Here is a 16,337-nt window from a genome sequence, read left to right on the forward strand (position 1 = left end):
TGAAGTGTAAGAAAGCTGCAGTGATATACATTCAGCTCAGACATTCATTTTACTCCAGCACAATCATCTACAGCCTGGTCAAGTGCCAGTCTAGACTGTGAGGTTACTAGTTCATTACACTGAACCAGGTATGTCCAGGTCAGCTGTCTTTTGTCTCTTTACAGTTGTATTTCTCCTCAGATGACTTAACACTATTTGAAGGCTGAATATTGTTTCACTAAGAATGTTTGTATAAAATTAGTTGCATTATATTTTTTATCAAGTCAAAGTGGTAGTTATTACTGCAGGCTAGGTTGTACACCTAGGTAAAGATGCACACACACACAAGGATGTTTATTGCAGTAAAGCATAAATGATTGATACAATACAACTACAAGCCTACATCTACAGTATAACTATTTCAAAAATATTATAATATTGTTTCTGTGCCTAAACTGAAACCATTTAGCCCAGCAAGCTGGAGCTCATTTTTAGTTCGCTCTAGTATTGCTTAATTATTCACATTGTGCATGAATACATTACAAGACTTGTACCCAAAAGCAGGGTTTAAAGGCAGAGCACGTATATTTAATATGTTCTTTATTCGTTTGCCCAGAAGTCAGTTAAACAAGACAGTGAAAACTGAGGGAAAAAAGAAGGATTGCAGATTCAACACTGCCAACAAAAGTACAAATAACTAAAATACCACAGGGCTATGGTAGTTTCATAGTCTGGTATATAGGTAATAACTTTTGTCTGCATTACTATTCAGTACCTGCCTGATGATAGATAACTTTAAATGATGTAAGGTCACAGTTTCCTTAAAGTGGCAGTGCAGGCTAAAGATGATGCATGCACTCCTATTCTATACTATACTACTGCCCACATGATCATTGTCCAGTAAACTTATGCTGCAAGAAGTCAGACTTCTGTCCCTGCATTTATGTGCCGCTCACATCTGACTTTGAGTGCGAATTCCCAGCAAGACTTTGTTTTTAGGTTAAGGTTACAATTAGACTTGGAGCTACGGTGAAGGAACTATGCAGTGTATTATGTCAATAAGTGTTCTCACAAACTATAGTTTGTGTGTGTGAGAAGTTCTCTCATCATATTTCTCCTCCAACAGTCTCCATATGTCTCTCACCATCCCCTCCCATCTCATCCTCTGTCCTTCTTGTCTTCCTTCATCTATATATCTCTCTAACGACTGTCCCTTTAAGGTACTGTCAGCCCTGACACCTCCCCTTTAAATGCCAGTAGACACATGCAATCTGTCTCTACCTATCTACGGAACACAGGTGCATGCACTTGCATGCACACAACATGGCTCCAACGTGCTCTACATTAATGTCTGCATGCCTTCTAGTATGTGTATTCATGTGTTTGTATGCCCCTTTTCTATGTATGCGTGTCGGCTTCAATATTAAGTGATGGGGTAGCCAGCAGCCTAAACAAGCTTTAGCTCAGGGGGGCAGCACTCGCTGTCTTTCTGGGTGGCTGTGAGAGAGAAAGACGGAGGGAAGGAGGAGGAGGTACTCAACATTTATCATTGAATTGAGGATGCAACAGCTTCCTTTTTCAACAATGGAAGGACACAGTTTACTAAAGCTATTGAAAATCTTGTTGAGAAACCATGTCTGTTGAACAAAAGCACTTGTGCTTGAAAATCCTTGTTTGGCTTTCCCACATCCCGTCCAGGCACTGGCTAATGCTTCTTCCAGTGTCTCAGCGTGTCTGTTAACATGACAGTTACTCATCTTTTTTAAAAACGGTGCATGATGCGTGGTGACAAGCAAAATGTATCGGTGTAAATAGTTTTAGCACTGATTCATGTATAAGAGTGAGAAATAAAACAACTTTGAATATGTTGCCGCTTAGATACGTATTTATATAAGATGCGTTTTAAAGAAATAAAAGCCAAAAGAAAGCCATTAATGAAAAGCATGTCAAACTTTACCAAAACACACAAATTCAGCAAATTCAGACTATAACAAAGAATCATTTTCATATTGCACTTGGCAACTATGGATTGGGTCTCTGATTTGTATCGGGACATGTCAGTCCAAGTCTCTGTATGTTTGTCTTGGAACCTCATGGGGCTGACAGGGAGGTTAATCCACTATTCAACCTCAGTCAGAGTGTCTCTCCTTGGGGGTGCAGCGGGTAGACCCCTGTCGCCTCCAAAGCTCTGGAACTAGACGGCTGACGCACAGTTTTGAGATTTTATAAACGCATGCGGACACACATGCCCACTGGCACTCAGGCACCCGGACTAACAGGCAAAACCATACCAGCAGCACTGGATGCTATTTGTTGGACGGAAATTGTTTTTCTCCCATTGTGACTTTCCGTCTGGTGTTGCTTAGAGTGTGTGCTCATGTGCATTCAAGCATATGTTCATGAGAATTGACATGGTTGACGACGCCTTTTTGTGAATCGGTGTATGTGGGCTCATTAATGTTGTGAGATGTGGGATCATTTTCTGAGCCTAAGTCAGTGTCATGATTAAATCTTGTTTAGTTTTTGCCTGTGATGTGCAAGCTAAGATGTATAGTAGAAGAAGTATTTTGCTACTAACTCTCCTTAGGTGCATTATGGGGCTGCACCTAGCAATAATTTTTTCGTCAGTTAATTTATTGATTATGTTTTTTGGTTAGATGAGTAATTTAATGATTACTTTGTGTTTTAGCCATCGCTGTTTTGCTTTCACTATGCCAGAGTTTGTTGTGTCATTGCGATGAATAAGAGGGATGTCAGGCTCCAAAGCTGAGATTATAGCCTATGTATTAACACAGTTACAGTTGAATTGTTTCCATAAAGAATCTCCAAATATCAAAATTGAAAACCAAATACCTATCTAGCAAATTATTATCCGGACATTTGGGTCGAACCTTAAGCCAATTGTTGTTGTCATTTTGAGGTCAGAGAGCTCAAGGATGTTTTGTTGTGAGATGCTGCTGCATAGCAGTTGTGCTGCTGCGCTAATATTTGTCCGTTTCAGTTTCACAAAACACACAGCACTATTTTATTAGGACTCCTTTTGTAGAATCCCACACTTTTTCAATTCTGTTCAGGCTTTTTTTTGATAAAGATGCGTTTTTAGCTCACTGGGAAGTGGGAGCTGCCATAACTTGGGATGAATGTTACAATGTGATGCATCAATGCATTACACGCAAAGCGACACATATCCATATTCAACGTAATCGATTAGGTTGTTTTGTTGCAGCCCTAGTGTGTGACGTTTTTTTATTAAGTCTATCATACCCTTATAGACTTGAAAAGCTAACATCTCTTTGTGTCTTACTCTTGCTCACTAACTCCCCCTGTCTCTTGGTGATGAATGGAGCCTGTCAATAGCGGGGTGTAAGGGTGACCTGGCCAGAGGTGGTATGTGTGTTGGTATGTATTTGGTTGTCTGTGCTTCTGTGCGTGTGTCTGTGTGTGTGTGTGCTGCTAGGGTGTGTGACTAATTTAATGGATAGCATACCACCATGGTCAAGGACTCCTATACACACATACTAATGCACAAGCACCCAGAAATACCCACAGAGTTCAGGGAGGATTGTGACTGATTGATTTACGAGACACACTGGTGACTATTGACCACATGTACTGTAAACTGGAGAATGGCTGTGTGTGTGTGTGTGTGTGTGTGTGGAGTTATTAATCAGTCACTCAAGATAGACCATGAACTTTGGACACAAGTAGATGAAATAAATCTACTGCATGTGAAGTGGAAGAGAAGGAAGGAGGAGAAAAGGAGGAGGACGGATGTGCTACTTTGTCACTTGTCACAGCTATTCCACTAATTCCAACCCACTTTAATATATATATATATAATATTTTGAATACCCTGATACTGAGCTTTTTAAAAAAAAATTAACAGTTTTTTATTTATGGTGTTTATTTACAATAATTACATAAGTGCATCTATTTTAATACACATTGAATAATTGTCAAGCTTTAAGCACTAATTTTAATTCTGTGTTATACTGATTCTGCTCCTAAAGCAGTGAAAACACAGCGTGACATTGGTGTGTCTTCAATTAGACCCCAGTCTTCAATCAACAAGTACAAAGTCATAAATTAGTCTCCAAATGTGGACAGTTGACAAATATATATTCAGCTTGAAGTCAAACCACGACCCCCACCCTACGTGAAAAACATAACTGAACTTAAACATATGAATGCGTATGTGAAAGAGAGCGTGAGAGAGGGAGTTGTCTGATGATCATTTGAATTTTAAATAGAAACTAGATGATGAAACAACACCGAAATCAGAGAAGCGGATGTTCAAGAAAAAAGTAAATATACCATGCAGAACAATAATATTCGATTGCGTGTTGGGTTCGATTAAACATGGTCTGTTCATTTGCATGGATGGAATGGATGCATTTTAAAAGATCAAAATACCAGATTTATTTACAGAAGATGTTGCCTTTCAAAATAATCTATTGATTCAGAAATGTAGCACACAGAGTTTTAAGTTAGTGTTCGATGGAGTCGCTTCGGAGAGTAATCAGGATTCTTCACTTGTGTAGAATCTATTTTATACTAAATTTGATAATCAGTGCATATAATTGTGTTTTTCCTAATCAAGCTACACTCACCTACCTATAATGACACATTTTTATACCCTTAAATTAGTTCATTTGCTCCTTCTTCTACTCCTTTTGGAGAAATAACAGCTTTGAATAATCCTGAGTTACTCTGCAATCTTTGCACAGCTGAATTTTAAGTTGAGTTTCCCTCATGCTTCTTGGAAGATATGCTCAGGCTCCATCAGGTTGAATGGGAAACTCTGTGAACTGCCGTCTTCAGGTCTCCCCACAGATTATTTGGGGTTTAAATGTGCACTTTGGCTGGCTGGTCCACTCAAGGACTGTTGGAGACTTTTCTCTAAGCCACAGGGTTCTCTTAGCTTCAGGTCATACTCCAGGATTTCCTCCACCATAAACAGTGTTTTTACAAAGTGCCGTTAGCTAAATGAAAGTGTGAAAGCATTTAGGTAATATATGCTTCACCTTGGTGTGTGTCTCTCATCTCATGTTGGCATCTAATCCCAACATCTAGTGACCAGAGGTGTGGCAGACAAGCAGCATCAAATACACGAGGAGTAATGGTCTATTTCACAATTATTGCTATTGGATTAGAAGCATTGTTATATATTATTAGTGTGTAAACTTACTTGTTTGAGCTTATTTACTAAAAGTTGGTTAATTTATATGAATTTATCATAATTTATTAGCTAATTATTTTGTTCAAGACCTTGCATCTGCAAGGTAATGAAAACTGTCAAATACACAGTGGAATTAAAAAGTTTAGTATTTCTTACTGAACTTTGGATAAGTTAAATTAGATATCACACAAATACTTTAAAAAATGTAGTAAAGAATGGCACTTTAGTGAATTGAATAATGTGGGAATGTATTTAAACCATTGACAGCAAAACACAAGCACTTTCCAGAAACTAATTAGAAGCACTTCCTGTTTAGTCGAATACTTCTTGAATGCATTTAAAACAATACCAAATAGATAATAGATGTCATTTTAAAACTTGCACAGAATCCGTTCTACACAAAAGAATCATTGATTTCTGTTTGCTCTGAGTGGGAAGACAGGCAGAGAAAATAGTGTGAAGACAGTCAGTGGGCAGAGGGGCTTTATTGGTGTACACACAGAAAGCCGACTGCCTCATGGGAAGGAGAGACAGGCAGAAAGAGAGTAAATGACACAGTTACCCATCTCCCAATAGATAGAGGCACAAAGGATGGAGGGAGGTGGGAAAGGGAAAGGAAAATATGGATGGGAGATCTTGGGGATACAAGGAACTACAGAGAAAAGGGAAAGACAAGACTCAGAGCATTTAGGTTTGTGGGGTCGGGTCTAGGGTCAGAATAAACTCAATAAAATTCCAGTACACATACTCCCACTAACACACAACCACACATATACACACTCACTCTAGCTCTCAGACAAAGAGCAGTGGTCTCTGTGTACTGCTGCTTTGGTGGTTAGGGACTGGTAGCTACACATAGTGACAGTAGCTGAGGGAAAATAACAGCTTTAAACTTTCAGACCTTATTGCTGAGCTTATATTCTCATTACATATGATGGTTGAAAAAGTAAATTGTCGCCCAATTTTGTTTTCCATTTGGCTTTAATGTGTATAATGAGAGTGATTTGAACCGAAATGATGCCACTCAAAAATAAATATTAATGTTTTATTCTATTTATATTTATTTATTTTCTTTATTTTGAAGGTTCACTAGTGGCCTCCACATTCGGGTTGCATGGGTATCTACATGTCTTTTTATAATATATACTGTACTGGTTAATTTCACGTCATTTTCAGATGAGTCGTGGATGAAATTCCTTCATCATTAAATTAAAATGATCATGTCAGATATGATTTTCATAGTATTTATCTTTCAACACCAGATAATACCTTATATGTGTACTGCTCGACTCATTCTATCCAACCCTTTATGTTTTGTTTTGTTTTTGCAGTTTATCTATTCAACCCTGTCCTGTCTTTCATGGCAGTAATGAAAAATCTCTTTTTTTTTTATGTGAGCAATAAAGAGACCATCAGATGCAAGGAGAAGGAGAGAGGGAAAGAGTGAAGAAGAAACAAAGAGAGGGGGTCCCACAATCACATTAGCCAGACTGCATGCTTGTTGTTGTTGTTGTTGTTGTATTTTTTTTTTTTTTTTTTTTTTGCTTTGTTAGGGTTTTTGAAAGAATAAATAGAATAGTCTATTGTTTTTCTCTCTCTCTTTCTCCGTGTGTGTGGTGCGTGAGATATTCTGTGTAACCCTGTATAATTGTGTGTTTCTCTGTGTGTGTCTGAGTATGTGAGAGCAGATCCAGCACTCTGCTGATATTAGCCAGCTCTTCATTCTCTTGCTAATGTGATTTTACCCTTCACACGACACAGTCGCATACACACGAGCACACTCCCCCAAGAACAGAATAGATATCTGACAGTCCTCCTTCCATCATTCCTTCACTTTCTGTAAAATAATTTGGGTTTTATCTCATGAATCTCAAAATATCCAAATCCGCACATAAATTGTTACACAGAAATGATGTGTGTGTGTGTGTGTGTGTCATGTAAACTATAGAATATAGTATATATTATAATATATAATAATATACACGTTTTAAAAAATCTTTAAGTTATTTATGAAGCACTTCACATGCCTATGTTTTTGTAATCATCATGTGACTACAAAATTAAAGCTTTCCATAGTGTTTATTTACTAATAATATTGAAAACAGTAAGTTTGTACTTGTTATGGCATCTTGTTATAAGACAAGTACAAGTCGGGATTAGTAGCCATTTCTTAACAAATGCATCTACTAAGATGATCAGCTCAAACAATTTTTGATGGGATGTGCAACTACTTTGCCAGAAAGAAGCAAATAGTAACGCTCAGTTGAGAGAAATTGGTTTAGATGCTGAGGAACAACCAGCTGCTTCCACCTCAAGCAACTGGAACACCAGTCTTACTGTGTACAGTCAATCAACTCGACCACAATTAATTTTAAAGTCATTTAAACTTAAAACTTTAAAGACTTGTAGGTGTGGTAGAGGTAGCATCATCAGACAGACAATAAATAGAAACAGAAAACAATGTCAAGAATACAATGAGAGGAAAATAGAATAAGGACAGGAAGACAGTAGAGTTGAGAGGAGCAAAACTGTGAACGAAGCTGATACATAAATTCTGTTTATATAGAGATTGGGAACTGTGTTAAGAGATTAAAGAGATGGTTGGATGCTTTTTATTAAAGTGGCCACCATTTACACTATGAGTGGTACTGGATGAGATGAGAGTGAACCAAGAGACGGTTCAGATAGGGAGCCAAAATACAAGGAAGCAGGAGCCAAGTGAAAGAGAGGAAACACAAGAGACCAAATTGACAGGGGAGATGAAAGCAGTCAAAATAAAGTTGAGTTTGGATGCAAGGATGAATGGGAAGAATAGCTGGAAATTGTGCCTAAGAGGAACTAAATAAAAAAAAAGAAATAAAAAGAGGAATGGGAGATGGCGAACAAGAAGAAAGAAAAGAGGAAAGAGAATGACTGCAGCATACAAAGGAAAAGGTGGGGTGGTCAAAGAAATGAAGAGGAGGATGGAGAGATATAAAGATGAGAGGAGAAATCATCAAGTAAGTCCATAGCTGAGGATAAAAGCAAAGTACGATAAAGAAGAAAAAGATGAAAGAAGAGTTGGGAGGAAGAATAGATGGAGGGCAGAGAGAGGGCAGATTCTTACAGAAACTTGCTGCTGATAGAAAGCTTAATAAATTAAAAGGTGGAGACAAAGAAACAACCAGAGGACAGATCAGGGAGAAATGTGAGGGCAAGGTTTAGTCAGGGAAATACAAAATTAAAGAACCTTAAGAAATGTGTGAATGCTTTAAATACTTTAAAAAACACTATGGTGACTGGAGATGTTTCCTTGTCTGCTGAGTAAAGGGGTCATAGGCTTGATTCTTCTATTACAATTACAATCACATTAGACTATAAGGAATGCTGGTGTGTTTATGCTACTAGGTAAACATTGCATTTGACTTCCTCATAGAGTATTTCCTGACATTCCTGAAGTATCTTTTTGTGTTGTGAAGTCAGAAACACAGTATGTAGAGAAGAAAAGCCCCTGAAAATAAGGTTAACATTCATGAGGGATGAATAAGGGGATCAGTTAATGATCAGGAACAGCTAACAGACTACATTGAAGACAAAGAGGTATTAAAGTGCTCGCTGAAAAATAAACATGTGGAACATGTTGTACTGAGAGAAATGTATCACAAATTAAACATCGACTGGGAACAAGAGGAAAAAGTGACAAGTGCTAGAGGGATAAGGTGGTGTAGGGTGTGATGAGTGATTAACTGAATGTAGATAGAAAAGAGATAAAGGGGTAAAGGGGAAGTTTAAAAAAAAGAGTTTTATAAATGCCAGGGGAAAAGGTGGAGAGAAGAGAAAAACTAACGAGTAAGTAGAGAAATGTAGATGGTTAACATCTACTGAGAGAAGAACAGAGAGCAAGACAGAAGGGGGGATCAAGCGTGTGAGGGCAGAGGAAGTAAAGAGGGAAGACAAGTGAGTTAGCTGGTTTGATGCTAGAGATGGAGGAGCAATGTATAAGGAAGAGAGGACAAAGGGAGGATAGATGGAGACAAAATAATAAGAATGGATAAGAAAAAAATATGTGTTGCAGTGACAGCAAGACGTTTTGGCACACTTACCCACACCTGGAAAAAAGCCAGCCGTCTATTCCTCCTTCTCTCCTCTTCCTCATTTAATTCAAGGCATCTAAAGGATGAAGGTGCATCTGGGCAGTTGTGTGCAAGCTTCTCTTTGGCGAATAAACTCGAATGTGGAGTGCAGATGAAAGGCCGCCTAGCCTTGCTACTTGACTCCTGTTTTATTGTTTTCCTGTGTACGTCAGCCCATTTCAGTATTACTGGTTAGCTGACCACGGCTCATATTTCTCTGTCGGTACACTTTGATCTTGTGGCTTGATTGAATTAAAAGTCCCCATTGTGAGGGGCTGCTATTTCCAGATGATTGAGGGTTCATTGTGTTCCGGCTGGGGATTGGTAAGAGCTCACATAAGAAACATGTGCAAGTATTGATATTAGGAGCAATTACTGGAAGTCATCATGTACTGTATGTTTCACATAGTGAGCACCATTTGTAGTTTATAAGCTGCTGCTTTCACATGATAATATCCCAGTATTCTACCTGGTGTTACACAATAATATGAAAATGTTGTTGATGCTACAGTGCAGTTTATCAAGCTGTACATTTTTTATTTGTCTGGACAACAATAGAGCCAAAGATTGGTTTTCTTTAATGTTTTATGTCTCTGGTAATTCGAGGTAATAGCAGCACATTCTTCTTTGTGTTTCTGCAGGCTAACAGGCTTCCAGGTTCCTGCGCCAGTCACCAGTACAGGAAACGTCTTCTCTCTGAGATTGACCAGTGACTTCGCCGTCTCTGCACATGGCTTCAAACTCAACTATGAAGGTTGGTGCTGTGTGTGCGGATGTATGGGCTGCGTCTCTGTGATGTCACTCCTTGTGGACGCTTCACTTCTGCAAAATTACAAAGCTCACATAGGACTTGTGGTGATAACCACTCACAACAAATCTCAGCATAACATTTATAATAATAAGTGTAATAGGTGAACTTCTATACCATAAAGTTACATGATTGTTGCTCAGCTCGATGCCTTTGAGGGCATCATCTATTCAGATAGTGAAAGTTATCAAGGAAAACTGAACTCACTTCACATTTTTCACCCAGTTAATTCCTTTTCTACAAGTTAAGCTGTCAAACGTATTAGATCAGGGTAAAGTATGGGCAGAGAATGACACAAAATGAGAGCATATTATACAACTGCAGGGACAGAAACAAATGCATTTTGTGTTACAACTCTACCAGATTTGCAAGCTCATCTAATTTGACCCAGAAGATATATTATTATATTTTTAAAAATAAATTAGTCTTTTAATGTTTGTTGTTGTTGTTGTTGTTGTTTGAACCAGTGAGTAGGGGTTATTTCCAGAGGGAACGTGCTCCCTTCCAGGGGAAGCTCAAGTATCTCCTTTTGCCCTTTCCCTTCGGGGCCTGAGTAAACACCATGGTACAATTTTCACAGATAAAAGATGAGATATGAATGGTTGAAGCTCTGGTTAAAATTAGAACTCACTATGTATCAGCACCATGTCCTGAGTGCATTAAAGATTTCAGATTAGATTAGAAAAACTTTGATGTCCTCAATGAGGCAGTTAGTTCCAGAGCACAACACTATCTACTGGAGGCGCACACATGACGGCACCGAACAAACCAAGCAAACAAATGAGCACGCATTCATTCATTCTGTTTCTTTGTAGATGTCAAGTGACATGGTGATAGTACAGTCTGACCTGCACTGCTCCAGTAGATAAATGCACTCAAATGTCTTCACAAAGGAAACAGGACAGGACGTCTATTATGTTTAGATAATGTATGAGATAAGAGGTCATAGAGATATGATGATTTAATTAACCATAAGTAGTCATAAGTACTGCTGTTATATTATTAGTGTTATTGATTTTAGACTTTACATTATTACAGAATGTAAATGTAACCGATGTAGCATGAATAGTGTTGAAATACATATTTATTAAAATTCACCCATATTCAAAGCAGCATTTTGAATTTGTCGTTCAAGCACATACATCATAAAGCAAGTTCCTCCGAAGGAAATGATAGCAGCATCTGAGAAGCCTCTTTCACAATTTGATAGGAAAAGCACAGGTATAAATGAATAAAGTTATTTTACTTTCAGCATTCTGATATCGCGTGTGCTGGCTCGCTGTCACACTGCCACAGTTTTAATGAGAACCTTGAGTAGAACAGAGCCATTGTAAATGCTAGTTAGTAACACCTGCTTTTCCTGCTATGAAGAAGATGTAACGAACTAAAGCTTTATCATTTTTCATATGCGGCCAATTGATTGTGTTTGTAAACTTTTGTTCAGTACCTTGCAGATGTCTATATTCGCATGCACTCACTGAGTGTTTGTCACAGCTGGTTGCTGTTGAAGACGATACAATTCAACTGTCTGCATGTGTCCCTCTGCGTCCCTCCACGATCCTTTGTGCTTGTTTATTTGTAGGTAGGCTGTTTCGTCGCCGGGTGTTCATCTTGTTGATATGTTTGTCTAGTGCGCTGCGTAATGACAATATCGCTGATTGCAAAGTGCCTCAGTTTAAGTCTGCACACATGCTGCGCCTGCGTTTATGTGTGTCTGTCCGTGTTTGTGCTACTTGTATGTCCAAACAGTTGTCCCAGATTTATTCTCTGGCACATGATTGTACTTGCTTCTTGGCCCATGTTCGTGTTGTGTGATATTTGTGTGCGTGCACAACACAGAAAGGTTTTGCTCTCAGTAAGAGCTTCCAGGGGACTTATCCAAAGACTGAGGAGCCCCCGCTGATCATACATTCAGATGTTTGACTCTGTGTGTGTGAGTGTGTGTGTGTGTGTACGTCTCAGTCAGTAAGACAGAGAGGCAGACCATACTTGGCATTTGCAAAAATGCAACATTATGCTGATGATCTGTTTTTCCATATTTAGCATTAATACTGTCCATAACACAGCTAGTCGGTGAATTTATACAGTGAGACAGAGATTTTCATAGAAGGAAATGATACACCTTGGTTTGGATAGTTCTTGGAAAATCATCCTAGTCCATGTAATCCTTCTGCCTAAGCTGTTTCTGGAGCGGTTTCAGATTTGAGATTTTCACAGGTAATGCCTTTAGCATTGTCAACAACACATTTTTAGAAGACCTACTTATCATTATTGGTAGATGTTCTGTTTGTTGTTTTCAAGCACAGCTATTTTGTTTTTCAATAGAATTACATTTCCAACCAATAACATCAGACATTATAGGGCTTGCTCTCTCAACATATCACCAGCAACAGCTTTTTACTTGATAAAATGTTGTGTGTTTAGTGGAAAAACTAAATTCGTTAACCACTGTGACCGATCACGTTTAGCTAAGTGTGAAGTAAAGCAGCACTTCTGTTGTTTAAATGTTAGCCTATGAGATTACAAAGATGTGTATTAATATCAGGTGTAAATGAAAAGGCCTGTAATCAGATGCTTTTATCAAGGTAATATGTTTTCATGCAGATCGCTCTATGAGGTTTTACAGTCATCGTAGATTTCTCTCAGTGTGTGAAGTCCGCTTTGATCAGTTTCATTTACCCCACACAGTGAGAGTAAAATAAATGGTATTTATGCTTAGATTTGTGTGAACACAACTCTTATTTTCACACAGAGATTTATACAATATGGAGTAAACTGGAAAACCAGGCGGATAATTACAGCATCAAAAATGATGCAGTGTTTTTAGCCAGATTGCTACGTGAGCCAAAACCCTGGATTCACAACTAGATATGTTTTCTCCAACCATAGCCCTGCAACAGACTGGCAATCGTTCCAGGATGTATCCTGTCTGTTGCCCAATCTTAGCTGCAATTGGCTTCAGCACCCCGTGACCCTTAACAAGATAAGTGGTAAAGACATGCTCCACCGGTCACCTTTGGTTTTAAGAATGAGGTTTCCACTAAACGGAGTTATGTTTGTGGTATGACTGGACTCGCCTTTGGTGAGGAGTCAAGAGGCAGAATCTCGGACTAAGACTGCTGGCCCCTCACACTGAAAGGAGCTGTGTTTGGACATCTCGAGCCGTCTCCAGCCATCTTTATGTATTCCAGGCATGTCAAGCTACAAGGAAACCCTGACACAGACCCGGATGAAGCTGGAGAGGTTTTAATTCCCATGTGGTCCATGAATGCCTCAGGACTCTTACCTCATTAGCCCAAGAGCTTGACGATGCGGTCTGGTACAAGGAGTCTGGTCTGCATTTCTTAGTCTGATGTTGAAAATTAATTGATACAGTTTACTAGGTAAATGACTGATGGAGTATTTGCACTACATACTACGACTAGATATACTCAATATGGGTTTTATTCATGGCTAGCTCCATAGAAAAGAATTGGGCATTTGGCAGGGCAAAGGTGCAGTAGTACAGCTCCATCCTTTCCTGCTTGGTGGGTTACCCTTTGATGTGATTGGTGTACTCTTTCCTTTCTCTCTGAGGACTGTCAGGTCGTAACTAATTCATACCCCAGCACATACCATACAGTGTGTATATGTGCATGTGAAACAGAGAGAAAAGAGAGTGATGTATTATTTAAAATGATGTCAGAGGCAGTTTGATATTGCGCTGATGAGACAGAATCACTGATTATTACAGCACTTAGACACACACGCACTTACTGTTCGTTCTCAGCAGGATCGTTGTTGAAGAATTATTCTTTTATTTCACCCTACTTCACCTGCTAGTCTTCTGTCTTCTAGGGCTCCACCTTGCAGGTAAGGAAGGTAACATTAGGCCAGCCACTTTTCTGTACTAAACATGTAGCACCACATTGAATGTACTACAAAATAACATCTATTTGTTTAAACATCAAATATACACACAATATATTTTCCACATTCCAGCAATATGCATGTCAGTGTATCCAGACACGTGGGGCGTCTCTGGATACATGGATGTGCACAGAAACACGTACAGACACTGACACGCACAGTGTACACACGCAGACACGTTGCTCCCAGGTGACAGACATCAGAATTTGTTCTTCATCCTAGAAACACGCTTCAGTGTGACTAACAAGTGAGCTGAGATTTCACTTCACTCGCCTCATCCCCAACTTGCATTCACCACTGCTGTCATTTCTACTGTCCTATTGCACTTACAATATCTCCACTGCTAGACTCCACCTAAAATGTAAGAATATTACACGTATCCTCCTTTAAACTTATCAGAGAGACTGTGCATAGTGCCTCCAGAAAAACCAAACAAAGACAAATTAAATACACAAGAATGAGAAAAATAAGAAAATGTAAAAATATTCTGAGAAATGTTTTTTCTTAGTAGTAACAAAAAGCAGGAACAACAACTTCCATTTATTTTACATGCACGTGCGGTCAGCCCCTCTTGTCCTCTGTTAAACCAAGTTCAACGCAGAAGCATCAAGGAAGTTTAGTTAGAGCTGGGTTTAATTACTTTCCACATTAGAATTCAGGAAACAGCTTCTCGTCCTCATTCGTTCTACATTGAGAACAGTTTACTAAATCTTTCATTTTACGAGCAATAATATTTCAGACTTGATAAATGTTTCCAAGTCGCTGCTGTAAACACAAGCCAACAACATCCTGATGAATCTGGTCTGACTGCTTGATGCATGGCAGCTGATGTGAGCTCCTGCAGCTGATGTGGGGGGGGGGAGTTTCAGTTAAAACTGAACCAAAGGGACTCATGGGGCTACAAAACATTTGCATCTATATTTAAAAGCAGCCATTAAAGGAACATTCCACCATTTGTTTCTCTAAGTCTCTTATCCCTTATCAGCGCTTGATTGATTGTTTTTGACTGTAGTCTCTGTGACTTGAACATGAGCTGAGTGTAAAAGTCAAGTCAGTGTGCGTGTGTGTGTGTTTAAGAGAGAGAGAGTTCGCGTGCATCTGAGGGTATGCATCAGTGGCGTCTATTGAACAAGCGTGAACGGTGTTTGTGGTTGTGTGTGTTTGTGCATCCGTGCTTCCATGCCTGTGAGATTGAGGTTCTGGCTGCGGCTGCACTGATCTTTATCGAGGATACCTGAGGGGACTGACAATATCCACTCCTCTATCATCCCTCCATCTGTCTGCTTCTTTTCTTTCTCACTTTCTGTAATTCAGCGTTTCTCTCCCTCCCTCAATTCAACAGTTGAATCCATGTTGGTTAATGGCATCATGGGAAATAGAAGGTGACCCTAATAGTGCAGGGTGTAAGGTTACAACACCTTATACAGGTATATTTGTATTATTGGAAATTTGAGAGGGAAGAAGAGGAGAAAATAGAAAATGTGCATGTAGCATATAAGGAATAATAAAAAGCTGTGAGTAGAAGAGAATAACAAGTTAGAGGAAGTATTGAAAGAACAACTGTAGGAGAAAAGAAGAGAATATAAAATGAGGAAGTACATCTGTGCTGAGAGAGTAACGGGGAAGGAACAGACGAGGACAGGAGATGAAAGCAGCTCCCTGTAATAATGTAATGTGTGCTATGTTTTCGAGTTAAACGGGAGAAATCGATGTTGTTGTTAGTGCCGTGCTTGAGCGAGTGAGGCGTGTTTAAAGTGTGTGTTCATTATCTACAGTGTGAATGCGGCTCGTGACAGTTTCAACCACTGCAAGGTCAACTTCAACGCAGAGGCATCAATCAAAACGCACATACACACTCAGTGACAACACATGTGGGGAGAAGATCATATCAAACAGAATTTTGATGGAAAATGTGTGTATTTGAATTCATGTCCCTGTCTGTCTGTCTTCCCCTACTGACTTTTTTTTATTGCTACGGATGGAGAAAACAACGTTGTAAAAAGTTCCTATGTATATTACCTTTAAATCATCGAATTTATATATATGTATATAGATTGTAGACTGTTTTAACACACAGTAGACCAAAGTGAGCCACAAATTGATAGTGAGTTCAAGTAACTCAAATTCCAAGAGTCCAACAGAGCAGAGTAACAGATGATGAGTGATCTTTTTCCGTGTAACACAAAGAATCGGGACTTCACCACCGTCAAAAGAAAGTGATACTGGCTTTTTATCTTCATCACTGTATATATAATTTTATAATAGTATGGTACAAAATAGCTGCCAAATCTTGCAGTGTCAAGTCTCCAACGTATCAAATTGATGCCTGGATAATGTAATTACAGTAAAT

The 16,337-nt window shown here is 39.0% G+C and overlaps 1 protein-coding gene across 1 annotated transcript in view; it reads left to right on the forward strand.

The window, feature by feature from the left end:
• Positions 1–16,337, forward strand: part of csmd3b (CUB and Sushi multiple domains 3b) — a 274,055-nt gene that overhangs the window by 75,012 nt on the left and 182,706 nt on the right. The window contains exon 3 of the mRNA XM_026349411.1: positions 9,912–10,024. Within this exon, the coding sequence (XP_026205196.1) occupies positions 9,912–10,024 (113 nt within the window). The remainder of the gene's footprint in view (positions 1–9,911; positions 10,025–16,337) is intronic.

Source organism: Anabas testudineus, chromosome 11 (assembly GCF_900324465.2).
Source record: "Anabas testudineus chromosome 11, fAnaTes1.2, whole genome shotgun sequence".
NCBI lineage: Eukaryota > Metazoa > Chordata > Actinopteri > Anabantiformes > Anabantidae > Anabas > Anabas testudineus.